General features: G+C 40.6%; 1 protein-coding gene across 2 annotated transcripts; it reads left to right on the top strand.

Moving 5' to 3' along the window:
* Positions 1–6: 6 nt before the first annotated feature.
* On the top strand, positions 7–24,991 carry mllt1a (MLLT1 super elongation complex subunit a). 2 transcript variants are annotated; one of them, XM_071486242.1, is made up of 12 exons: positions 7–345; positions 5,790–5,970; positions 7,733–7,815; positions 9,780–9,923; positions 11,447–11,572; positions 13,194–13,847; positions 14,407–14,497; positions 14,730–14,841; positions 15,673–15,772; positions 16,479–16,547; positions 17,989–18,060; positions 18,323–24,991. In XM_071486242.1, the coding sequence occupies exons 1-12, from the start codon at positions 334–336 to the stop codon at positions 18,449–18,451; spliced, it is 1,773 nt and encodes a 590-aa protein (XP_071342343.1). In that variant the 5' UTR covers positions 7–333; the 3' UTR covers positions 18,452–24,991. The 2 variants fall into 2 exon arrangements, with proteins under 2 accessions (XP_071342343.1, XP_071342342.1); XM_071486241.1 differs by having other exon boundaries at positions 8–345; positions 16,479–16,556.
* The last annotated feature ends 1,470 nt before the right edge of the window (positions 24,992–26,461 follow it).

The following is a 26,461-nucleotide window of genomic DNA, read 5'->3' as shown; positions in this document are numbered from 1 at the left end:
ACAATTGAAACAGAGCTGTAGCCATTGGGACGAGGCCGCTGTCACTCGAGAAAACCTCCAGTAAATGCTTTAATTGTATTTGCAGCTCGGAGAATGCCCCGCCTTCTGAGTGCTCTGATTGGCTCTTTTCAAGAGTGCTTAAATTTCCCGCTCCTTGATTGGCTGAGAGAGCTTTCTGTTTTGGTCGCCTGCCAGCGGCCGTCTGGAAGGGGAGGGGAGCCGTCTGCCTTCCGCTTCTGGGCTGGATTGACACACAATGAGGAGCAGAGGCTGGGGAGACGCTCCACAAACGCCGCTGTAAATAAATACAACAATCAGTGAGGCCGGAGAAACATGGAGAACCAGGTACTGTGGCTTTTGTGTCTCCTTATGAAATCTGAACTTTTCAGGGTGAAAATGGCAGCAGGCTGTGCGCTGGCAGGGCAGGAATGAATCCTCTGTTCTGGTCGCCAGAAGAAAAAAACGCTCCTGCTGCTAATGAACTCGTAGTTGTTTGGCTCTGGAGCTATGCTAGCTGGGCACTCATACATCGGTATTTACCGCTAGCTAGCTTCAGTGCACCACACCATTCAAGCACTGCTGCATAGCTGTAGCCACAGCCGGGCACACAAAGAGATCCACACCTGGTGTTTATTCTGCTCTGTTGTGTGTTTAAAAAAGCACATGCACTCACTTAAACAGCGCGGAGACCAATTTGAGTCGTGGTTTTGTGTAGCTAAGCTAATCTGCTAGCTAGTCTACCTTTCAGGAGAGTGTCGGCCGTTGGCTAAAGGCTAAGGAGCCGCTACAAGGCGCCGGGGAAAAGATTTGTCCTCTCCAGGTTGGGCTGGAGAGGCGGGGTGGTGTCTGCACTGCCAGCGGCCTGAAACCTGAACACATACGAGGCTAATAAAGCCAGCAATGGCCAAACAAGTCATGTAATCTGTTTGCATTATTTGCCAACAGTTGGTTAATGTTAAGTTCTTACGCACCACAATCATGATTGTGGAGTAAAATGCATGAAACATGGTGGAAAAGCTGTGTGGCCAACGTTGAACTTGAATCCAGTCATGATGACCACCCTTGCATGGGCTGGTCATTACAGAGCAAAGAACCCAGATTATAAAGCATAATATTTAGGGCTGGCATGTAAAAACCTTTGATCTTGCAAGCTGCTGCCTTCACATGTAATAGTTTGATGTGTACAAATTTGCACACAGGATTTATGTCTTCATAAAAAAGCTACATAATTTGTTTTGCAGAAAACAGAGAAGTGGGTAAACCGAATTACATATCTGCTAACGGTAAGGGAGATATTGCCTCAGAATGGGTAACTCTAAATGCCTGAGGTTGTTCAGGACTATATTTCACATGGTTAGGCCACACACACCCATGGAAAGTGGCTCAGCCACTTTCTTGGAACTAGTCCCCATTCAGCGTTGGTCCCTTTGAAGTTTTAACTAGATCTCTGAATGTGCATCCAGAGGAAGTCTTCTGCTACAAGTCAAAAGGGTAGTCAAGTTGTACTTCTGTGATGAATGGCACCTACATTGCATGTGAAAGATGTGCCTTAGATTTTTCATTCTTATTACACAAATATGTGCACAGCGGCACAGTTTATTGATACATGTAGCTAAAAATTATGCAGTCTAATAAAGCAGCTTTGCAGTTAAAGCCTACCTGTCAATGTTATAATGTTTAGTTCTTATTAAAACAATTTTCGAGAGCTTAATTCAGCTTCAGGTTTTACGGCGTTGAATTGCTTTATAGTAGGAGATATTATTTTATATGATAATATAAAATGTACTGTAATAAGTGATGCTTTATCAGCCCTCACTGATAAAAGGTGAAGGCTATATCCTTCATTTTGTACTCTGCACACAGTCATTCACACATCCTATTTGTAACTCACTGTTTTCCTTGGGTGCTGCAGATAGGCTATTTGTGACTCCCCTGTGGCTCTCCAGAATTGACTGTTTCCAATACAAGTGACTTTTTTCATCTCTGTTCATGTTGTCTGCCGGATATCTGAGGTTGGGTAGGATGAAGGATTCAGCTGGAACCTGCAGCTTCATCAGACACAACTCCTGTCATGATTGTTTGTTTGTGTGTGTGTCCTCTTCCGGGGAAACTTTCTGACTTTTCATTTCAGTCGTTTATTAGCTGGAAGAGATTAACATGGTCATGAGGGGTGTTATTTACATGGCAGCTGGGAGTTCATTGTTTTCATGGGAGCCACTGTGTCTGCCAAAATTTGTATTTCCCCTCAATTGGAGCACTGTGTATGAGACAGAGAGGGAGGGCACGAACACATTACGTTAGTGGCTTTGTGTGATTAGTTTTTGTAAACCCTGCATTGCCTTCAATCAAGAATAGCTAAATAAATCTGTTGCCACTGATCATTTTGTCCATCTGATGCAGGTAGAATTTAATGATTGGAAAACAAAACCAATATCTTATAGATCTATGCCCCCATGGTCTCATACTTTCAGGCAGTTTGATACAATTAATGTCCATCTCTATCAAAGTCGTTCTCATTTCATGTCTCTATTTTCCAAGCTTCATATTGGCTCCTGGACTTTTCGACACAGGTTTCAGAACCTCTCAGGTGTTTGACATCTTGCTTTGTTTCATAGTTTTACAGTTTAACTAAGTTCATGTTGGTCTCTTTTTTTTTTCTATATCTCAATATATTAGCTGATCAACAGAATCTGCATTTGTAGGCATTTTTCTATCAAAAGTACGTCTGCTTTTTGTAAATTTAAAATCTTTGGGGTTTGGACGGTGTGTCAGACAAAACAAGACATTAGAAGATGTTACCTTGGACCCCGGAGGACTTGTGATAGGCATATTTAAGCATTTTCTGACATCAAATAAGGATACAAGGAAGCCCTAGTTTACTGATTTGACAGCAAATTAATCAGCAAATATTTTCACAATCGATGAATGAAGTACTATTTCTGCTCTGTTTGGCTTTCTCCGGCTTCTGAAATGAGAAGATTAGCTGCTTTTCTCTGTTTTGTATAACGGAAAACTCAATATTTTGGGGTTTTTGTCACACAATAGGCTGTGTGACAAAAGAAACGATTTCAGCTCTAGTATTTTCTCTAGAGCTGAAACAATTCGTTGATTGATTGGATTAATCAATTCACAGAACATTATTCAGCAAATACTTGACATTTGTTAATCGTTTCAGGCATTTTTCTAAAAAAGTGACCTAATTTTCTCTGGTTCAACCTCTAAAATTTGAGGATTTGCTGCTTTTTTAAAATCTCATATAGTGGTATATTAAATCTCTTTGGGTTTCGGACTGTTAGTCAGACAAAATAAGGTAAAGAAGATCTTGGTTTTTAAGAAGTTGTGATAAGTATTTTTAATGTATTTTCTCTCATTTCATAGACCAAATGATCAATCAATCAATTACTACTATTAATTACTCCAGAAAACAATCAGCAGTTTAAGCAGTAATAAAAATACTGTTAAACTGTTGCCTCCCGGGATCTTCGTGTTTTGATTTTTAATAGAAACTACATGTTTGAGACATTTGAGTTTATTGTTCCTGCTAATTGTTATTGCAGAATCACTGTTTTCTTTTTTGGCTCATTATCATCCTGATTTTTATGTTGTCCTTATCACATTCCTGATTTTGCAGACGCCTCAGGGGGAGATGGGTGTTGATGATTGGAGGGGGGGCTCCACGGCTGCTCGCTGTGGGTGTGGTGGAGTCTGGAGTTTAAGGGCATTACTGCCACAGAATGGCTGGGCAGAGTGCCAGGCAGGGGAGGTGTGTGTGTGTCTGTTGGCGCGCACGTGTGTGTGTGTGTTTGTGTGCGAGCGAGCTGGAGAGTGCCAGACCAGCTCATCTCAATCCTGTCCCCTCTAATCCCCCCACTCAGTCCCAGCTCACGAGCTGCTCAGTGCTGGGGCCAAATCCCCACATTCTTCAGTCCTCCCCTGGACATAAAGTGCCTTTCTGTCCCCTCTCATCACCCACCCACCCACCCCTCGCTCCTTTCTGCACTCCATCTCCATAGCCTCTTCACTTGCTATGCCAATCACCACCAGCGCGGTGTCATTTGCGCGTCCCGTTGCAGTCATTGTTCTTGGCAGAGAGAGGTAGCCCAGCAATGTGCCCCTCTTCTGGACAAACCTTTTGAGATCTGTCAGCTCGGGCAGCTAATCACTCCCATTCCACAGGGAGCGTCCCGACACCAGTCCAGCTTTGTGTTTGTCCAGGCCAAGTGTTCGGCCTCTCCTCTTCAGTATTAAGTCCATACACTCAAAATAGAGATTCAGGGGTTTTGTTCAAGGTGGAATCAGAAACTAATGAATAAAGGGCTCTTTGGATTAATCTACTCTCACTACTGGTTATGCTTATGTTTCAGGGCATGTGGAGGTCTTGAAAAGCCTTGAATTAAAAAGTCTTACATTTCATTTACAAAAGTGTTAAATATTTGTGTCTAGCCTGCTTTAGGCAGTAGCATTACTTGTGAAATGTTTTTCATGTGATTTTTGCAAAAACTGTGGAAAAACCTCAGCACTATTGTTCCAGATATCTGACCTTAAATTTAGTTACTTTATAATTGGTTAATCATTCATCCTTCCCTTTTTTGCTGCGTGCCCAGCTCTAGGTCATGTCTAATTATTAATTAATTATATTATTAGGAATATGCTTGGAAGTAATTACAGAAATATGAAATAAATGTAACTGAATTGACATTTATTTCACATTCCACTTTCTTCTAGGCCTTGTAGTCTTGTTTTATCTTTCATACTTTGGGCAGTATGACCGTGAAATGGGTATTAATTGCATTGTATATGGCATTAAAAAAACATAAATTCAATTTGGTGAACCCTGAAGAAACCCCTGATGTTTATTTCATAAGAAACCTCGGTTTGAAAGGTGTCTTTGCTGCTGTAATTCAGCACTACTAAACATGATTTAGAGCCTGTAGCGTAGGGCTAGGATTGTTTTTATTATCAATTAACCTGCCAATTATTTTCATGATTAATTGTTTGCTTGTCCAAGAAAATCAGCAAATATTACTATTTGGAATCAGAGTGGATGTAGCAGTCATTTTTTGGGACTTTTGCTTTAAAAAGTGACAAACTTTGTGAAATTCTTGTTGTACTTTATGCATCTGTACTTTCTGTGCACCTGTAAAGCTCCTTGTGACTCTGGTTTTTAAAGAGAAAACAAGTGAACTTACTGGATTTCAGGACTTTGTGAATGCGGAAAAATTGTGTTTTTTCTTTATTTTCTTACATTTTATCAACTAAATAATTTGGTTAAGTTAGAATATCCTGCACAAGTGAATCAGTAATCTTCAGTTGCTCCCCAAGTTATTACATAATTTGTTAAATTGTAAATTTAGTTCACACATCTTTTATTTCTTTGTTTATTTAGACTGACATGTTTACTTGACTTAAATTAATTAAGATTTGATATCTTGTAGTTTGCATGAGTATACATTTACGAAAGTAAAAGCATTAAATTCACCTCTACCCTTTTCATTGTGAGACAGCAAGGAATCCGCATGCAGTTTAAAGAGAAACAAAAAAATCTTATGGCATTTATTTGACCTTCCTATGCTCACCACAAAATGTACTAAGTGTAGACAATGGCAGAAAATATTTGGCTTCTACATCTTTATCAGTTTCTTGATCTGAATAAATCTGTTGCTTAGCATCCTGCCCTTTGAGTTCATATTTTACCTATTTTTGCTTGTGTATTGCTCTCACGCTTAGAGCCGTAGTATATTGTAATACACAGATTGTGACTCTTTTTATTTCTACTCATTCCTCTTCAGTGCACAGTGCAGGTGAAGCTGGAGTTGGGTCACAGAGCCCAGCTAAGGAAGAAAGTGACATCAGAAGGTTTCACCCACGACTGGATGGTGTTTGTCCGAGGGCCAGAGACCGGCGACATCCAGCACTTTGTGGAGAAGGTTGTCTTCCGCCTGCATGAGAGCTTCCCCAAACCCAAGAGAGGTAAGACAAGGTGATAATAATGTGTGAACCCCTCCCATAACACATGGGAAGTTTATTCTTATAGCATATTTCATTAACAAAGGGAACTAGAGACCATCTTAAGATGGCGCCACACCGGCCACAACATTTGTCAACATGTTGCTCTTCTGACCCATGAGTATTCAGTAGTCATGGCCACATGATTACATGAGTACTCTGCACACTCATCTTCAAACTCGGCCTGCATTTGGATGTTATGACACACCCTTTTAAGTTTAGTCACTACATCCTGCACAGTTGTGACTCTGTCGCTGCGACAAATCACTTTAGATACTGCATAAAAGATATTAAGTAAGAAATGTGGAATAAGGCACTGAAAACACAAGGATTTAAATTTTATGGACATGATAATAAGGGTAGGATAATTATGCCAGTTGGATAATGGTCAAAGATTACTGAAGATTAATTTTATTTAATTCATTTTACATTTTAATTTGGTTTTAAAGGTTGTCAGAGTCGGGGAAAGTTATTTCATGTTGAATTTTAAGTTTATTTTCCAGAATTTCCTTCTCTGAATTTTTCTGCATTTCTTCATGGTGACTTAGTAGAAACGGACTGAAGGTAATTAGTGAAATGTGTCTGCTATAACGTCCCAAAGGCAAAGATTATGTATTCAAGTTGTCAAAAATGGAAAAATATTCAGTTTATAATCAGATGTGACAAAGAAAAGCACAAAATGATCACATTTGAGAAGCTTTAATCAGTAAATGTTGGGAATTATTGCTTGAAAAATGATTAAAATGATTAATGGATTATCAAAATAGCTGCTGATAAATTTTCTGTCGATGGACTAATTGATAAATTGATTTGAAGATGACAAAACATGAATGTGTCAAAGTGGTTGTATGCTATATAGAGAACAGTACAATAATGGTGCAGTGGAATTTTTCTTGAAATATGTCTACAAACTCTGAGGTAACTTATTTGCATCGTCACTGTTTTTAGGCGTCCTTGGGTAAAACTAAGGTGGGGGTGAAAAATGAAAAATTAATTATTAAAAATGTTCATTTAAGTATCTGAATGATGTCCACCACCTGCTTGGTAGTGCAGTGTAACGTTTGACAGGACTACAATTGTCAAATAATGTCTCATTTTTTTAAAGACTTTAGAGGGTTTTAGTTTCTTGGAATTAATTTGGTTAATTAAATGATTAGAGCTTCGAGGTCAGCTGCTGAGGGAGTCTGTAAAATCCCTAAAAGACGCTCTGCCTTTGCACAATCTGCCTTTTCATTTAAGGCCATGTAGTAATGGAACAAGCTCCCCGATGCTTTGTAGAGTTTCATACTTTTTCACGTGATGCCAAAAAAAGGATTAGAAGAGTCAGTCTTGTCAACATTAATTTGATGACGACTCTGTATCTGAGATTTATTTATGTATAATTCATACTGATGGATGTAATGATAGAACATTGTTTTTATGGTTGAATCCATGATTATATTTAGGGTTTCTGTTGTTTCAACTTCTATTTGTATTGCATTAGTTATATTAGTGTTTGTGTCTACCTGCACAGGAACTGAAGATAGACATTTGCTAGTAACTGAATCTGGTACATCTTTTCACTTTCTATGAGATTAATGCTTATTTACATGGTCCCTGTCAGACAGAAGCAATAAACTAAACTAATAGAGTATTATTTCAGTATGTCATTCTATTTATAAGAGTAATGTAAATGTAATAACAGCGTAATGATTATTGCCATTGGCACATCTTTGTCTGTCTACAGTATGCAAGGAGCCTCCGTACAAAGTAGAGGAGTCGGGCTACGCAGGCTTCCTCATGCCTATTGAGGTTTACTTCAAGAACAAGGTAAGATAGACTGGACACAGATAGTAAACTGTGGTCTGCTCTTGTAGATAATGTATTGAGAAAGTGTAGGTTTTAAGGAATCACAGATAGTAGTGTGTCAATAATCAATTCTTTGCACTTCAATATGCTTTGAGTTTTGAAAATAATTTTAAGTCTTAAAGGTTATATGTGTGATATTCACTGCACTAGACCACCAGCTTCTCAGACCAAACAAAAGCTTGTCAGCCACATCCAGCCTCCGCTTGGAATGTGCGTTGTCCATGTCTGAAAACAGACATTTAACATTATGTAGCCATCAGGTTAATCACTTATCAAAGAGAAGAAAAGCCAGTTCTGAGTCAAGGGTTCTCCATTTCAGAAAAGCTAGATCAATATTGGCTCTGGGTTGGACTCAGAAAAAAACGTATCTGTTGGGACCGGCCTGCACAAATGACAGGCATGCAGGGAGGGCCGGTAAAGACACTGACGGAGCTGGTAAAAACTACTTTTTGGATGTTTTGACAGTACTTTCCATGACCAGGATTTGATCCAATAGTCCCCATTTCCAGTCTGCCTGTGCTCGGGTCTTATCTCTTTCTTCGTTGAGGGTCTTTTTAGCCTGAAAAACGTGGTTCCTACAGTGGAGGAAGGTCTTTCTCTTGAATGCTGCATTTTGCACTGTGCCATCTTGCATGTGGGCGGTCACTGTGGCTTTATGAATATAGGTGGGGCTGGGGTTTAACAGAGTGGGCCTCACATGCACTTACATGCATACACAGCCAGACCAGTTAATAGTACTTATTAAGTGCAGTAAAGTTAAAGGACTGATTGAGGGAGACTAAATGTCAGCCTCATTTTTTTTGGGATTAACGCTACCGGCAGAATAAAATATTCACTGTGCTCTTCGGTTATTTAACTCAGCATTTTAATCAATATACAGGATACAGTGTGTAATAGACATTCTGCAGGAACCAGATTTTTCCTGCAGGAATCAAACTATGTTAACCAGGTTAATTCTGTAATTTGATAAAGAAAACTATGTCTCCCTTTTACTTGATGTGTTTGAAATCAGGTTACTGCTCAAAACCAGGAATAATCAGATTGCTTAAGTACATATAAAGGCAGTGGTGGCTGAGAAGCTTTGATGGTGCAATATTTTTTGCCAATGGTTTCCCACTGGACAGAGTTAAAGATGCACTCTTCAGTAAGTTGCACACTTGCTCGTATATATCCACTCAGCTCATCATCATGCTTGATGATGTTAGTGAAACTTTGCTTTGATGTAGCAACATTTCTCTCTTCAAGTGAAACAGTTAAAATGTGCACACACTATTATGCTGGCACCATTAAGTCTCTGTCATCCATTTAAATGAATCATGAGAGAAAGAACCACTTTACTCTCATTACAAGATAAGGACAACACTTAAGAGCTACGTGCACATTAGTGCACTGTTGTCTCCTGCAAGCATTCATCATATTAGACCTCTGGGCAAAACATGTTACCTCCTCCTTTTGTCTGCAACTAACTTGTGCACAATGGACAAATCTGTCAAGAAGATCACAACAATAATTGAAGGGGAGGAAGAGAAGTGTTAATATGAGCAGCCATTAATCCACGTTTATAAGAAGACATTTTGTTTATATGATCTCTGAGAGTGTCTTAATACCTTTTGCCTCTGCTGTAATTGTCCCCCTCTCTACGACTCTGCAACTCCTGTCAGGAATGTTAGTTGTGTCTTATCAGTGTGCCGGGCTCCAGCTATGTATGTCTGTTTTATTGACCAGGGTGAGAGTTCATTCATTCAGCTTTTATCTTTTGTTGTGACACATATAGGTATGGAGACGTGATTGTATGTAGGGCAGTAACACAGAAAGACAAACACAAACGGCTGCCAGTCACACATGCTGTTACAAGAATGTTAAAACTTAACGTGATTAAGCTGATTTAAAAAAAAAAAATCTCTTTATTTGTTCATCTGATGCAGGAGGAGCCAAAAAAGGTCTGTTTCAACTACGATCTGTTCCTTAACTTGGAGGGCAACCCCCCGGTCAACCACCTGCGCTGTGAGAAGCTCACCTTCAACAACCCCACCAAAGAATTCAGGAGAAAACTGATCAAAGCTGGAGGGGTGAGGCTGCATTACTGAGTAACTAACTACAGTTAAGAGGAGACACTAAGTCAACAATAGTGCGTTCATTCTGGTTATTATATTTGTAGCAGTACCCTGTAAGAAAATCTTGCTTTTTCCTCAAAATATACCAGACACTGGATATGTGACGGTGTGATTCGGAAACCTATCTATTAAGTCTTTCTTTAAACAATATCCAGATATCAGGGTATCTGCTCGGCAGGCTTTGGAATGTCTTAAAAAAACTAACTGTCTTTAAAAAGTTATTAAAGAGTCTTAAATTTAATTTACAAAGGTCTCAAATATTTTCTCTTGGGTTTCTACCCCTGTATATAATTAACTTCCTGCCCTAATCTGTCTCATATCAAGGTGAACAATTTAATATTTATTACCTCCATCCGATCATCAGGTTCTCTCCTCTCATTCATTGCTTTAAATAATTTCTCATTTACACGAATCTATGATGGTTAAGCCATATTGATCCTTTCATTCTGAAAAGCTTTTAATTTCCTTTATCTATAAGAATTCTCATTATTCTCCTTTTAATCCTCTTCTCTCTTCTATTTGGTACAAATTCTGAATCATATGCAATCCATTGTAATGCCCTGCTATGTACTTTCAGGCTATTCTTTGTGATTGTCTCATATCAAATCATCTGAGATATCCCCAACCATGGCTTCATCTCCTCTTAGTTTAGTCTCACCTACTATAGCCTGTATAGGAACACCATCTGTCGCACTACCTTCTATTCCCTTCCATCTTCCTGTGTGGGAGGGATTGCACAGACTCAAAAGTGTTTTTATTTGTGCAGCTTGATAATAGCTCTTCAAACAAGGGAGAGCTAAGCCTCCCTTGATTTGAGGTAACTGCAAAGTTCTGTATCTATTCCTCGGCCTATTTCCTTTCCAAATATATCTCAAGATCATTTTGTCACACTCCATGAAATGTTTTTCTGTTACTTCCACTGGTCGAGTCTGGAGCAGGTACAATAACTTTGGGAGTGTATTGAGGTAAAACGCATAAAGGGAATTAGATTACATCTTACAATATCACATTTTATTCATGAGAGTAGCAGATCATGATTTATGGATTTTAGTTGACCCAAGCCTTGTGGTCAATGGACTCCACGATACTTCATTGATTTCAGTTCAGTCAATTCCATATCTTTCTCTGATGGCTTGGTCTGGCCTATTATTAAAAGTAAGAAACCGTGTTTTTCATTCATTTAATTTGTAGACAGATGGCAGACCATAATCTGTAAGAGTTGACATAAGTGCAGGGCAAGAGGTGGTTGGTCTTGATAGGCACGTCAGGGCAAGGTAAAGGCATCAGGGTTAACTTTCATTTTGTTTATCCATCGGCTCAGAGGTTCCAAAAAGAGAACTCGCTAAACAGCCATGTTGACTGCCACATTCGAAAGTGACAAAATTTGAATTTTGAGCACTATTTGGAAATCTACAGTGTATAAACAATATCTTTTAAGTTAACACAAAGACTATTAACTGTTGTCTCTTTAATTCCAGGTATTGGTGGTTCCAGAGGGAGCTGAAGCTGTGTCAAGACCCAGTCCGGATTACCCAATGCTCCCCACCATACCCCTCTCTGCCTTTTCAGACCCCAAGAAGACCAAGACCTCTCATGTGTCAAAGGTTGGTTAGTTTGCCAACAAAAAATGATCCCATCATAATCATCTTAGTCTTCTCACTATTGTTCCCAGCCTTCTCACTGATTCAGAACATCATTGATCATTCCAGTCAATTTCTATTGACATATTTTGGAAAATACAGGGGTACATGTCTAAATGAACATTGTATGCCCTTAACAAAATCATTAAATCAGTCTTCAGAGCAGGCTGACTCAGGCGTATTATCATTACCAGCTGTTTTTGAGCATCTGTATGCATGTATGCAGAATTACTCAGTGTGCTTATCTGCCAGGAGACGGCACATATCAGGAGAAAACAGGAAACTGATCCCCTTACATTTCCCAGTGTTCCCACTGTTATCTGTCAACCCTCCCCAGACCAGTACGACTATCTTTATGTATGACTGAAATGAAATGTTTTTTTACCTCAAGACACAGATTAGAGACTGACTTCAAGTTGTACTGATGGTGGACTGCAGACTAGATTCCTCCTTCATTTTTACATAGTTGACATGTTTCTTGAATCTACATTATTGTTGTGACAGTGAGTGGGTGTTTGTTGAGCTCTGGCTCGAGGCAGATAGAGGACTTGGTTTCACCCCGTTATGTCCATCTGCTGACAGAAAAAGTCACTGAGGGCTACCTCTAAAGACACACACATGGCCACTATCCAGTCTCTGAATTTATTAAAGTCTCTTATGTGCATATTGAGTTTAATAGTGTCTGTTTGAAAACCTGTACCTCTTTGCTGGTATGTGGATGGACAGTGTAGAAATATCTTCCTGTCTCTGTATTGCTCTGTCAGACCTATGATAAAAGCCACTCCTGTGGCTCTGCTGGGTTTGTTTGCACATTTACCACATTTTTACCAAAGATTTAACTTCTTATTTCTCTGACTGCTCTCCATCTTAGGAGTCTAATCTAGTGTAACTTCAGAGGTACAGCCAGCTAAGTCCACAACCTCTGTGGCTGCTTCCTTGTTGGTTGTCAGTCCAGATTGACACTTTGCAGCAGGAGCAGTGTGTAAATGCTGTTGATACTGTAGTTCAGTGGTGTAGTGTCTCTTTTTGACTTTTGAAGTGGTGTTGGATGAAATGCCTTTTTATTACCAGCAGAGACAGCATGTGTGTGTGTGTGTATGTTTTTTTTAACAGGTGTGTAGTAGAGATCAAAGTGGGTGTGGTGCAACCGATGAGTACTGTGTTAATGTAGTAATACTTGGTAATGACTACTGAGTACGCATTGGTCGGAGCATCAACATGTTGACGAGTGTTGTGCCTCAGCCGCCCAATGTTAGCATTTAGCTCAAAGCACCACTTTCCCTAAGCGCAGCCTAACAGAGCTGCTAGTATGGCTGTAGACTGTCCTGTTAGATACAAAGGTAGGTTTAAGCCACTGTTTTTCTCTTCACAACTAACCAAAATGCTTAGTTTGACATGTCATTCACAGTAAATAATGTGATTACAGTACAGACTTGATTGGAAAGGCCTGATTTAGGAACTGAGGAGGGGACGATGTCCTTGATGAGGTCCTTGAGCAGCTCAGCCTGTTTCCTTTTATGGGGCTATGAGCTGAGTGTTTTGAAAGTAAAGTGTCGATGACAGTGCTGTTGTTCTCTCTCTTCAGGAACCCAGCAAAGAAGGAAGTGGTGGCAGCAGCAAAGGACCCAAACCACACAAGCTGACCAAGGAGCATCGTGAACGGCCCCGAAAAGACTCTGAGAGCAAAACAACGTCAAAAGGAGACAACGACAGAGACGGAAGCAGCAAGAGCGGCCGTGATCCTTCCTCTTCCTCATCCTCGTCTTCAAAAAAGCCGCCAGAGATCAAAGTGAAAGATGAAGTAAAGGTCCTACCTAAGGCTGCATTCAAGGAGCCTAAACTCACCCTGAAGGAGTCAAAGATGGAGGGCATGTCCCCCAAAGGAGGGGGGGCTGGGAGTGGAGGGGGTGGTGGGGGAGGAGGCGGGGGAGGGCCCGCAGACTCCAAAGCTCCGGGGAAACGGCCCTCCACTGTGGATTCTCCCAAACCTAGCGCAAAGAAGCAGAAGAAGGGAAGCTCTGAGGGGCCGAAGGGGCCGGCGAGCGCAGCCTTCACAGGAAGTTCCCCTCGTGTCTCCTCGTCTTCTGCTGCTAACCAGCCCTACTCTGAAAAGAAACCGCCCAAGGAAAAAGGTCGCTGGGCCAGGGGCAAAAATGACACACAGGAGCTGAAGGAGCCCAAGAAAATTCCAGAGTCGGAGGAGTCGAATTCAGAGGAAGAAGCATCTTCAAAGTCAGAGGTACGAGGCCTAGACCCAGAGCTTTCACTTGCCTAAATGTTTCTGACTTTATTTTTATACCTTATGTTATAATGTCGTGCTGTTCAGAAATGTCAGCTATGATCGTTACATTTGATCTAGGATTGCAAATAATGATTTTCATTATCGCTTAATTTGCTGATTATTTTCTGGTTCATTAATTGATTGTTTGGTTAATAGAAAATAGTAAAAATGTTTCCAAAATCCCAAGGAGATGTCTCCTGTTTTGTTGGAAACATATTGTCTGCTTGTCTTGAAAAAATAGTAGTGGTTTAATTAATCAATTATTGACTAATCCTTTCAGTTTCTTTTGCATACAGTTGCTAATTTGTATTTTTATCCATTTGTTGCACATTTCATTCCCGATAATGGCTCTTGAATGTTCCCATGTGCCGCTCCAGAAGTCAAAAACAGCACAAGAATCACCTCAGGTTGTGATTCAGCCTGACTATCTCACCTGTCTTTTTCTTATCAAATCAACCTTCTGTCCATCTTCTTCCTCTCTTTGACTTGTCATTTTCTCCTTCTCCTCCTCTTACAGCAGTCGGCACCTTCCAGTGCTTCCGACTCCAGTTCAAGTTCTGACTCCAGTTCAGACTCAGACTTTGAGCCGGGACAGAAACAAGGGCAAGGTACAGTCCATATTCAGTTTCATTTGAGACAATTTTATGTTAAGGTTTAAGGTGAAGACTGTACATGTCTGATGCATTTGATGATTTGTGATTTTGAGGATGTCTGTATTTGTAGTTTGTCAGAGAGGAAGATCGGGTTACAGTATGATGGTGTTATTCCACTGCTCTGTCTCTGATGGGCAATCGACAGTGGAGTGAATTGAGTTTTATAGTTTGTGTGATTCTGTTTCAGGCCCCCTACGATCCATGGTGGAGGAGATCCAGTCAGAAGAGTCAGATGATGACGACAGCAGCTCAGAGGAGGAGACCCCCATCAAGACCAACCCCCCCAACCGCGACTCTCGGTCAGTCTTTTAGACTGTGATTTTGGGCTGTCGCCAGCCAGATACAGTGATCTTAGATAGAACTGTGAGGCACATTTACTCTTCCAACCAAAGACTGCGCAAAAAATGTCAGAAATCACTTGTTGCTTTAACCAGTGTTCAAAAAGCAACTGTTCAGTCTCTTGTCTGGTTACGACGGTGTCTGCACACTCCTCTTCCCCCGTTTTGAGGTTCATCTGATACAAAGAAGTCTCAGCACTATGGTCAAAGCTTACTTATTAATGCAAGTTTCCATCCTTTACTGTGGAGTCATTCAACAGTTGGAGGTGCTGATTCTCCAGTTAGAAGCCATTAAACCACTGCTGAAGAGGAGGGCACAGCGAGAGAGTGCAAGTCAAACCTTAAACGATAGAAAACACCAGAGAAAACAATATGGAAAACAGTTGAGGAGTTGCCATGATTTATTCCATAGGTCAGGTTTTCATTGCACTTTTCCCTTTTTTTTTCTTTGGTGATATTTTAACTTTTATTTTGAATTTTCAGTGTTTTGTGCTTTTGTTATGCACAAATTGAAAATAGGCATGAAAAACAGCTGGATGGAAATGTACTGTCTGCTTGCATCTGTTTTTCTCTATTTGCAGTAAATCATGTCACTGCAGTTCAACTGGCGTTCATCTGACATACCTCCAAATTGATGCCGTACACAGATTGACAACAAGATTTCATTACCCTCATCTCTTGCACAAAATCTCAACACATGCATCCAACTTTGATGCTGAGCAGTATGACAGTGTGTTCTGTCTGTCAGTCTCTGTGTGACTGACTTCTGACCTCGACATGTCCCCCTCTCAGACTCAGCCTGGACAGCGAGAGTGACAGCAGTGACGGCTCGCACCGCCCCAGTCGAGACCCTGCCCCACCCCCACAGAAACACAGCTCCTCCAATAACAAAGTGAGTCACACAGACCTCTCATTTTACTGCCTATTTTCATTGACATATTGACAGTGGCTGGAAGAGTTTGACTAGAAAATAAGCATTAAAACCACAGATGTAACATTTACAGTTGTGGACTAACTGAGTCAGAGTGGGACCGACTGTTTAAGTCTGGTTTTACTTATTTATCAAAATGTTATTGTATTACTTTTACTTCTTATAGTATATGCATTCTTCAGTGTTCAGCTGTCAACATGATCCTTGGCCAACATGAACAGGACTTTCTTTGAGCATTATATGGTTTAACTCTGTAATTGTGAGTAAAATTAACAAAGGATTTGTTTTACATGTCTGAGAAGGCTATTTATTAGTAATACTGTCAAAACAATATTAAACAATAGTCCAGCCCATTTGTTTAGACAGAGAGGAGTCATTTTGAATTTTAATAGATGCTGTATTTTTAATGAATATTTTTAATGTTCCTTCCCGATGCAAAATAGCCTGAAACCATTTGGCAAGCAGACATGGAAACTGCAGGCTTTCAGTCCTGCACCAGGCGTCCACTTACATTTCAGCTGTATTCACTGTCACTGGTGTCCTAGATAGTCTCATGGTCTGACGCCACTGCCTCTGTCTCTCTTCTTTGTATCCTCTCTCTCTGGACTTTCCTCTCCTCCCTTCTCTCTCTCTCTCTCTCTGGTCGTCTCTGATCTGTGTTCTGCAGGTGTCGGGCAGAAAGAGTCCAGACTCCTCGTTTCGCTCAGAGAAGGTGTTGAAGAAGGGATACGACAAGGTAGGAAGGGTAAATCAAACTTTTTATGTTTTAACTCTCACACACACATGCAGCATTTTGCCATTGTTCAATGAGTGCATTAATGAATTCAAGATGCAGTTATTGACAGTGAACTGATCCAGATGTACAGACAGACTGTGGCCTATGAACCCTTGAAGAGAAATCTCCTGTTCTCTCTCTGTTACGAGATGATTTAAGTAGTGATAAAGTGAAAGTCTGGTCAACTGATCTTACATCACCCTTTCACATTAAAACATCTGCTGGCTTTAATGGAGATGCAGTTTGTTTGAGATTAAATTACACACTTACAAATACAAAGGAGGGGGGTCTACTTCAGGTACCTTAGATTCCCTGGTCTATTGTTCATGGTGGTGTATTTATGATATCTACAAATTACAAACTTAACTATTTTTTGCCGCATTCAGATATTTCCAGTAACACTAGAATGGAGCAGCTAAAACAAAGGCTGTAAACAACACGTTTTGGTGTCATTCAAGTTCATATACAGTACTGTAATTTGGACAACATACGAAACCCTCTGCAGAGTTTCCACTTGGAAAACTTGTTAGCTGAGGTGTTATGTGCTGCTCACATCAGCACCTGATTTAAACTAAAGGAGCCAACTGCCTCTACTTTTCCCGTCTTTTCTCCAGACATTTGGGTGCACTGCTCAAACTAATCACTGCAAGCCAACATACAATCCAATCAGTCAATCAATCCACCGTTTGTTGAGCTGAATCAGCCAAATCCTGATGTACCATATCTCCTTATCAGTGTACTTAACAGATGAGTTATTAAATACAACTCTTTGGTGTGTTGCTGTACCTCTGGTCATTTTTCCTAAAGCTTAATTAGCCTTTAATTATAGTTTATAAAAATTGAATAACTATATTTGACAGATGCTTCATCCTTAAGAGGCCAGAATACTCCATCAGACGTGCTTGTCGGATGCTAAAACTGCAAACCCCCTCCACCCACACCTAGGAGCTGTGTGTGGCTGTTTCTTTAACTTTCCAAAATTATAAGATCTTTCTGTCACTTTTCATGTGACTCAATGAGTGCAACAATATCAATGTCTCCTTGGAGAGACTGTCTGAAAATGCGCACCACCATCCCTGATTGCTGACATAGTCACACAATATATAACATGTATGAACCACTTCTTTTCTAGTATAAAGCAATCCCCGGACGCTCAGATTCAAATAAAGAAAAAATACACACAATAAACTAAAATGAAACTAAAGAAGCCAAGTGGTGATGTCTAGATTTACAGGAAGAAAATCAACCAAATCAGCCTAAGAAGTAAAATTTAATCAGTTTTCTGCACTGAATCTTGACATTCTTCTCTTGACAATCAACTCTTTTGCTTCTACTCTTCTGTCTTTAATGCTATACTGACTGTGTTCACTCTCCTCTGTAACCTCCTACCTGAACCGCGCAGGCCTACACAGAAGAATTGGTGGACCTCCATCGCAGACTGATGGCTTTAAGAGAGCGTAACGTCCTACAGCAGGTGTGTGTCCGTTACTTTGATGACCACCATGTATTGTGTTGTTAAAACACTGCATCAGAAAATGTTTTAGCTTTAATTAATCAGTGTGAGTCACAACTGAGATAATTTGATTCATACATATATGAAATAGCAACTGGCATTTTGCTCTGTGTATGAGCACCAAAACAAAACTGTTATACTGAGTTATCTGAGTTTTCTTCAGACCACAGTAGAGAGGTGTGAGAGTAGATATTAACTGACCTTTCCTCTCTTCATCCGTCAGATTGTCAACCTGATCGAGGAGACGGGCCACTTCAACGTGACCAACACCACCTTTGACTTTGACCTCTTTTCACTGGACGAGTCCACTGTCCGCAAACTACAGAGCTACCTGGAGGCGACGGCCACGTGACAGGAAGTGGAAAGCGGCGTGTGGACGGCTGCTGTGGCGGAGGTAGATTCGTCACAGCACCTCCTCCTTAAGGAGGTGACAAGCAGCTGTTTCGCAGCCCTGACTGAACCATCGAACAACTACCACACAAACAGAAACACATGAACAAACACAAGCACACATGAAGACACACCACCTTCACGTGACGCTGGGGAGGGAGGGGGAAGAGGAGGAGGAGAAGACGGAGGAGGAGGAGGAGGAGGAGGATCAGGAGGAGGAGGAGGAGGAACAGGAGGTGTGGAAGGGAGCACTGGGGTAGCTGATCTCCGTCTACAGTCAGGATTTTCACTACACATCTCTTTTTTTGAGTCTGTGCAGAGCTGTGGAATGCACCCCCCACCCCCTTCACCCTCCTGCAATCATATTGCTCCCGCCTTTGAGAACCCAATACTTCCCCTCCTCCTCCTCCTCCTCCTCCTCGTCATCCTCCTCCTCCTCCTCCTCCTTCACACGCACACTCCTTACTCGGCAGAACACTCCAGTTCCCTTCCCCCTGCTGTCAGCTGGAGCTCATTTCTCTCCCGACATACTCTCGAGTCGTGTGTGTGTGTGTGAGTGAGTGAGTGTGTGTGTGTGTGCATGTGAGCACTGCTGAGGTTTAAGAGGAGATGTTGTCTTTGTGGTTACTGACTTCTCTTTGTTCGTGAAGCTCGAGCACAAACAACAGTTGGTTTCCCTCCTTCGCCTAAACACATGCCAAACAAATATACATTCAGGTAACACTTTAGTTTAACTCCCCCATTTAGCAATTATAAGCACGACATTAGCATTAAATTAATGTTTTATAACAGACTATAATGTAGGTGTAAGTTCAAGTATTTATTAATGTACTGAATTAGAATATAAGGTAATGAAAAATAAACTTTCACTGTACTCCAGTTAGGGAAGAGAGTCCTCATCCTTGAAGCTTCTTCTCTGGAAAAAGTGAAACATAGAATAAAGTCATTAAAGCTGAACATCAGTCACATACTCACTTTCTTGTGTCGGGGTCTTGTAAGCAGCCAAAATTATTGTCTCTTTGAGCTGCTCATCATCTGTGACAGCGGAAACTGTTGGCTGCTGGGCAGATTTTCTCCGTGGTTCATTTCTGCAGGAAAGACTAGTTTCCACTCGTGATGAATGTATTTTTTCACAGTAAAACACAGCCTTCAGAAACTGCTGACTGACTCCTAACAGATACAGTAAACCGACTTCAACATGCTCTCTGTTCTAGCAACATTAACACTGCAAACAGTCCATACTTCATCACTCTGTAGGAGCTGGTGTTACAGCGTTACTCGATTTAAAAAGGATATCTGGTGTTAATGAACACGTCTCTCTTGTTGTCAAATAAATGACAAACCCTGGTAAAAATATAGTCTTTTATTTAGGCCAACAAAACATTTGTCAACAACTGTCTCCTTTTATGGGCATCCACAAGAAACAAGATAATGCACAGGTACTTAATATTAATAAAATGGTCAAATCTTAACATTAGGGAAACTAGGAGCATAAAAATTTGTGGATTTTTGCTTGAAAATCGACTTAAATTGTTTATCCAAATAGTTGCAGATAATTTTTCTGTTGATCAACTAATGGTTGGGGCTCCAGTAATAATATAAAAGAATTTATATTTATTTTGTACATTAATAAATACTTGAAGATGTCCTTATAGCGGCAAACGACTACATTATAGTGTATTTATGATATGTTTAGTGCTTTCAGTGCTACATGGGGTGGTTGAAGGAAAGTGGTGGCCTGGTTTATGCACATGTTTGTCTCCCAGGTCCTTATACTTAACACTGTACATGAAGACACTGAGACGTGTGCTGTGTGTTTGTGTGTGTGACTGTTTCGGATGAGGTTTCTCTGTTGTCTGAACATCTGAAAACATATGTTCTGTTGAGTTTCCCCCTCTACTTCCTCGCACTGAAAGCTGAGCCTTGACCTCCTACCAACAGCCCCTCCACCCCCACCTCTTCCCACTGAAGCCCCCCCCCCCACTCTCTATCCCTCCTCTTCACCACTCTCCTCCTCCCCCTGTTATTCCCATATTGGCGTGCATGAAAGGGCTCGACTGCTCGCAGCCAGAACAGTGGAGGATCCCTCCTGAATTGCCTTCTAAGTGGTGGGTAGGGTGGGGGGGGGGGGGTTACAAAAAAAAAAAAAAAAAAAGCCGTGAAAAAGTAGCCATACTTGTCTCCCAGAATCCAAAAATGAGAAAAATAAAATAGGGGCCACGCTTTTTTACATTTTATTTTTCTACAAGTGCATTTTGTGTATTTATTCCCAGACTGCGGTTAAGATAACCTGTGAGCTATGAATGTATATCGCTTTTACTTTTCTACGGCTAGCAACAGCCACACTCTAGTGCCTTTTTCTGCGACTTGCAGTGTGAGGGGGGGTGTGCGCTCTGTTAGCCATGGTCACACAGATTGAACCCCCCTCCCTCAAAAAAAAAACAAAAAAAAAAAACAAACCCCCCTCGGGGAAACAAGTGTTAAATGGGATGCCTGAATATCCAGTATTGTCTTAATGGCTTTCATCCCTGATTCTCCTTTTCCAGTGTCTTTGTAGGCTGTCGTCATTTTTATCAGTGATATATTTCCGTTAATCGAGCCCACTAGAAATTTTAAGACGACTATTTTTCATGGATGGTGGTCGTGTTCTTATGTTCTTGCTTTCTGAGATTAGACTCGGTGTTCTCAAGAGGAAGCGTCAGGTGACTGTGTGGTCGTTACTTACATTAATTAGCTCTAGTAACAGTTGCTTTCAGCTGTGTTGTGTGTTTTGTGAGACATTTGTCATTGAATAAGGTCGGGGTTCCCTCTTCAAGAGGTTTGAAGTATTTGAACCGACAGTGGAGCATTTTATACCAAGTTAGCAGCACTTCAGCAGCATCAACAAAGGACAGGCAGAAATATAAGCTAAACAAAGCACTCCTTGTGTTTTCCTTCCCTAAATATTTGTAACGTCTTTCTCAAGGACCTGCATCGTGAAGCAACATTAGCGGGTTAGACCAGGCGGACCAGTCTCATAAAGCAGGATCGGTTTAACCAAGTCACATCACTAAACCCAGAGAGGTGTCTGTTTCTCACCTTGTCTGAACCTGAGGTGACGACTTCAAATTAGTTTTGTGCGACCAACAGTTTAAAACCCAAAGAGATTCAATTTACAAAGAAAGAGAAACACTTAAATAACAATATTACGTAAACAACTGATTATCAAAATATTGAATCTTAGCGATATTATAATACCCACTCTTACATATTGACTATTACTTTATACCTTTACGTTTGCCATGTATTGCCTGCTTACCTTCTATTTCTTTTTTTAATATCACCTTGTATGCTAAAACGCAGGGATCAAAACTTTTATCTTACAGTAATAATGCTGCTCTTGGTCTGTTGAAGCGGCATGTGATTGGCTTCTTGTTGCACTTCTTTAATGTAAACAAACTTGGTGAATTGTGGGTTAACAATGCCAGGAACCAGCCTAGTGAGACTGCTTTCCAGGATTGCCACTGTTGGGTTTTGTGAAGCCAGAAAGCTCAAAGAAAGCCAGAGTGAGGTGAACTTGCTTTGTGATTCAGGCCCCTGGTGTGTTAGTTCCTGTGGCCCCTTTAGGCTTCACACAAACACACACAGAAACGCGCACACACACACACACACACACACACACACCAACCCACTGTGGTACAAACCTTCAATGAACGATTCCCTCCCTGCCTCCCTCCCCTCCTCTTCAGTTTTCTTCCTGCCAACAGTTTTTATTCTGACGCTCTGATAGCTTTAATACTTCGCTCCCTTCTTCTGTTGCCTGCCTGGCTCAGTGACATGTACACACTCCCCCTTACTGTAAACGCTGTCTGAGCACGGAAAATAACATAAAAGAAAACCTAGATCCCTGCCGCCTTATGTGCCCTGCAGTAACCCCCCCCCCCCTCCTGCCCTCACCTCTTCCCCTTCATTTTCTCTAGGTGTGCCTCTGGCAAGAGAACTTCAGGCCGTGATTACTGAGAATGAACTTTGTAACTGTGTGAGCGACGTTTGTGAATCCTCAAGTGTGTTTGTCAGCGATAGGAGAGAATTTAAAAAAAAAAAAGAAAAAAAAAATACACATCTGTCCTTCCTGTCCCCTTCTCTGTGCATCAATGTGGGAACTTTTAAGTCCTAGTTCATGAACTCTGACCTTTGACCAGGCACTCATTCAGTCCCTTGTGGTGGTGGAGAGGGGGAGTTGTGTGAGGACTCGAGAGGAGACGTCTATCCACAGTCAATGTTTTATTTATGGACCTCTGCACTTTTGGCTGTGATGACTTCAGTACTTAAGTAGTTACCTGAACTGTATTTTTAAGGATTTTATACAATATTTACATGCAATACAATATGAATTGATTTTTTTTTTTTCCTTTGCAAACTTTTTTTTTAAATTTTGTTTCTTATTTAATTGTCTTTATTTCAGCATGTTTGGTCACTATTATTCACAAGCAAACATGCCCGTTGAATCTATTTTAGGCGTAAAATGTTATGGGGATGTTCCTTGTATGTTTTTGTGTATCATGATTCTGATGACAGCTGAACACCAAGAAGCAGGTGTTGGAAAATGTTTGGTGGATGAGCTAAACTTTGTTAATACCCTCTGCTTCCAGTACAAATAACTGGACCAGAACGAGGACATGAGGAGTCCACACTTCGGTTCAGGGAACTGAAAACTGTTGAGCTAAAATTTTTATTATCTATGTCATGTCCAGTTATGATTTTTGTTTTTTGTTTTTGTTTTGTTTTTCTACTCATTAATAGAAGCCTGTACCCAAACAAAAACTGTCATCTTCACATAATTTTATTGTGTTACGATAAAATGAGCCTGAAGAAACACATCAATAGGAAACAATAGAGTTGCAAAGTTGTGGGGAGCTGTTTTAAGCCATTCATTTTTCCTACAGACAACATTATGTGTGCACTGTTACAGCTTAGGTCTGACGTCCCGTCCAGGCCGGCCTCTTCCATTTGCTTCTGTAACTGTGCAACCTTTCATTTAGCATTTCTCTCATCCTGAAGTTTACTTTACATATCCTCTTGCACTAGCTATAAGAAACTGAAACTTTTGTTATTTTAACAACAACAACAATTAAACAACAATTATTTTTTGAATACAAAAACAAAAAAAAAAAACGCACTCATTAAAAAAACTACAAGCACAGCAGCGCGGGTAGTTATGTCACTGTAACATGGTTTCTTCCACGTTATCCATAAAACTCAGCAGCTTTATTCTAAGGTAATGTCTCATCTTTCTCATCTTTTGTAATCTAATCTCTGTTGTGTAAAACCTTCAGTGTTCAGTCCTCTCTGTCCTGCTGTTATTACAGATGTGTCTGAACTATCCACGACCCCTCGACTCGCTCATGGATTCATTTCTAGTGTTGAGCTGTAATGTTTAGCTCACTGTTGTTTAGGCCTTATGGGAAATGATGTTTGGCTAACGCTGCAAAACGAACAAAAACTACATCTAAACAAGAAAAGCAAGACACAGGCTCTGTTCCAAGACTGGCTTTGTAATTATTAGCGTGGTTACAAATCTCAGTGGGGTTTTGAATGAGGTATTCTTATTGCTGGAACAAAACCCAGAAGTTCCTGTTTCACTTCTGTTACCAGCTGCACCAGAAACTATCTGGTTAGTTACAACTCCCAAGAGGCATCTCAGCAAAACTCTGCAGATTAAATGGGTTCATATAATCTGTGACAAGGAGGCTCGTGGGTATTGTAGTATTTTAGAGCCTTCCACTATGCCAAAATGATACAAAGTGGGAATAATTGAAAATGGTAGTCATAAAATAAACTTGTATGATGTTTAGATTACTCAGGAGAGTCCTGTGTTTCCGCGTTAAGCAACACTGAGGATGGTGATGAAAGTAAAAATCGAATATGGGAATACAGAATGGAGAAAAACACTCCTTCCACTTCACAACTCTATGAGCAGGTCTGTGGGAGTGGAGCATTTCAGCTGCAACTATATTATATATAATAAGTGTATAATACAGCAAGGGTAGAATATCTACTGTGTGGATCTTAAGAGGACGAGGAAAAAGCAAAAATATAAAGCAAATGGTTTGTTGCAAATATGTGGAGGGGGGGCGGGAGGGGGCATGTGCAGACGGGGTGTTTCCTGTGTCAGTGGTCGTCATGTGTCTGTGACAAGGGGACAGGGTTGCCTGTATTTATAAAGGTTTGATTTTTTTTTTTTTTCTTTTTTCCCTTTTTGTTGAAAGTGAGGCGTAAAGGGTGGGCGAGGGTGAAGTCTGAAATGTGTCCATATATGTGGTCAAAGCTGCAATCGACAGGCAGAACAAATGAACTGGATGGCAGAAGAACAATTTGGTATTTTTAAAACTAAAAACTTGGCATTACAATGCCACCATGTGGCCATATGATGCAAGTTGTTAACAAGGACAAAACATGTTATTTTAATGTTATTTTTTATTTTGAAATCATATTATTAATAAAGTCATTAAGTACTGTTGTCCCGGTGTGTCCGATCATTGACCGCTGTGTGACCCGGTCATGGCTGAGTGTGGAGGGTTCATGTAAAGTTCATGTGATGGTCAGTGCAGTCTGCGGGGTTAAAAGGACAAGCAGCGGGTCGGCCAATAACGCTCATGATGCATTGACCATCTATCGAGGAAATGCCACTATAGGGAGGGACGTTTATTGGTAAAGGGTGATCAATAAATCGTACTCTGTGACACAGCTCTGTACTGAGAGGACGTAGAGGCCTTTTTCACAGTGGACATTTTGATATGTCAAGGGAGGGAAAGCAAGGAAGGTATAAATAACAGAATTAATGACGGCTGGATTCCATTGAGCTGCTTCAATTTCAGCTGTGGTGGAAGAAGTATTACTTCTGTGTAAGAATAATTTATAAGGATAATTGTCTTTTTTTTTTATTATTTTAAGAAAACAGTGGCCAAAATCCTGTTTTCAGCTTCTCTGATGTGAATATTTGTAGATTTTATGACTCTTCTGTGAACTGTGAGTGAATATCTGAGAAAAGTGATCACCAGATTTACTGGTAATGGAATAATTTTATATTGCAGCCTTAATGATCGATGGGAGAAGGTTTACCCACACAACCCACTCCTAGTTTCATGTTCACATTTTATCATTTAGGCGAAATCCTTCCCGCTTGTGCTGACCATGAAATCTCAACCCATAGTAAAAATGCATCAATCAATTGAAATGTATATTTTTTTATTGTTGCTTGGCTGGAAAGGCAGCTGTAGCCGATACAGGTAACATACTTTTATTTGCATTACTATAGGCCTTGATTGGCTGAACACGCCTGTATTTAATAAGCATTAATTAAGAGCCCTGTGGAGCTGTTTCTTGTCACGGCAGGAGAAGCACAGGTGCTGCTGATAGCGGTCAGACTGTGGCTGTGGAAAAGATCTGTGGGTCTTTAAATCCTTGTAGCTGGTGGTGGAAAAGCAAAAGACGCTCAGCAGTCATCGTTGGAGGTAAGTGCGTGACAGAAAAAAACTCTTATAATTCTGTATTATAAGATACTCAGTAATGAGACTACTACTACTGGAGTTGTTTGCTTGTTGACTCAACTCTTTGGTTTGTTTTGGGGCTCTAGTTTAGTGGCAGTGTTAGAATTATATCCCAAAGTTTTCTCTTTGTAACATTGTAATATAATCAAATAGACTAAATGGACTTGTTCAGTATCTGCAGTTTAAAGTTTAGGATGGGTTTAAAGTCACATGGTCACTTAACCTCCGTTGCTGCGTCCTCAGAAGCTGTGGTTTAAACTTCTCCTAAGGTTTAGTCAGAACCAGCTGCTGTTTCCTGCAGGGGTCACCTAAACTCCTGCAGGGGTCACTGTGTGTCAGGTTTGACTTGAACCTGCTGCAGATTTAACTTACATTTTCTAACCATTTCCACAATATCTAATGTTTCATCAAGTATGTTCTATGAATGAACTACTATATCTCTT

Source organism: Trachinotus anak, unplaced genomic scaffold, assembly GCF_046630095.1.
Source record: "Trachinotus anak isolate AG129_WGS33_773 ecotype Australia unplaced genomic scaffold, CSIRO_AGI_Tana_v1 ptg000010l, whole genome shotgun sequence".
NCBI classification, from domain to species: Eukaryota; Metazoa; Chordata; class Actinopteri; order Carangiformes; family Carangidae; genus Trachinotus; species Trachinotus anak.
Note: the sequence above shows the minus strand (reverse complement) of the source record. Positions and strands in the feature narration are given on the sequence as shown.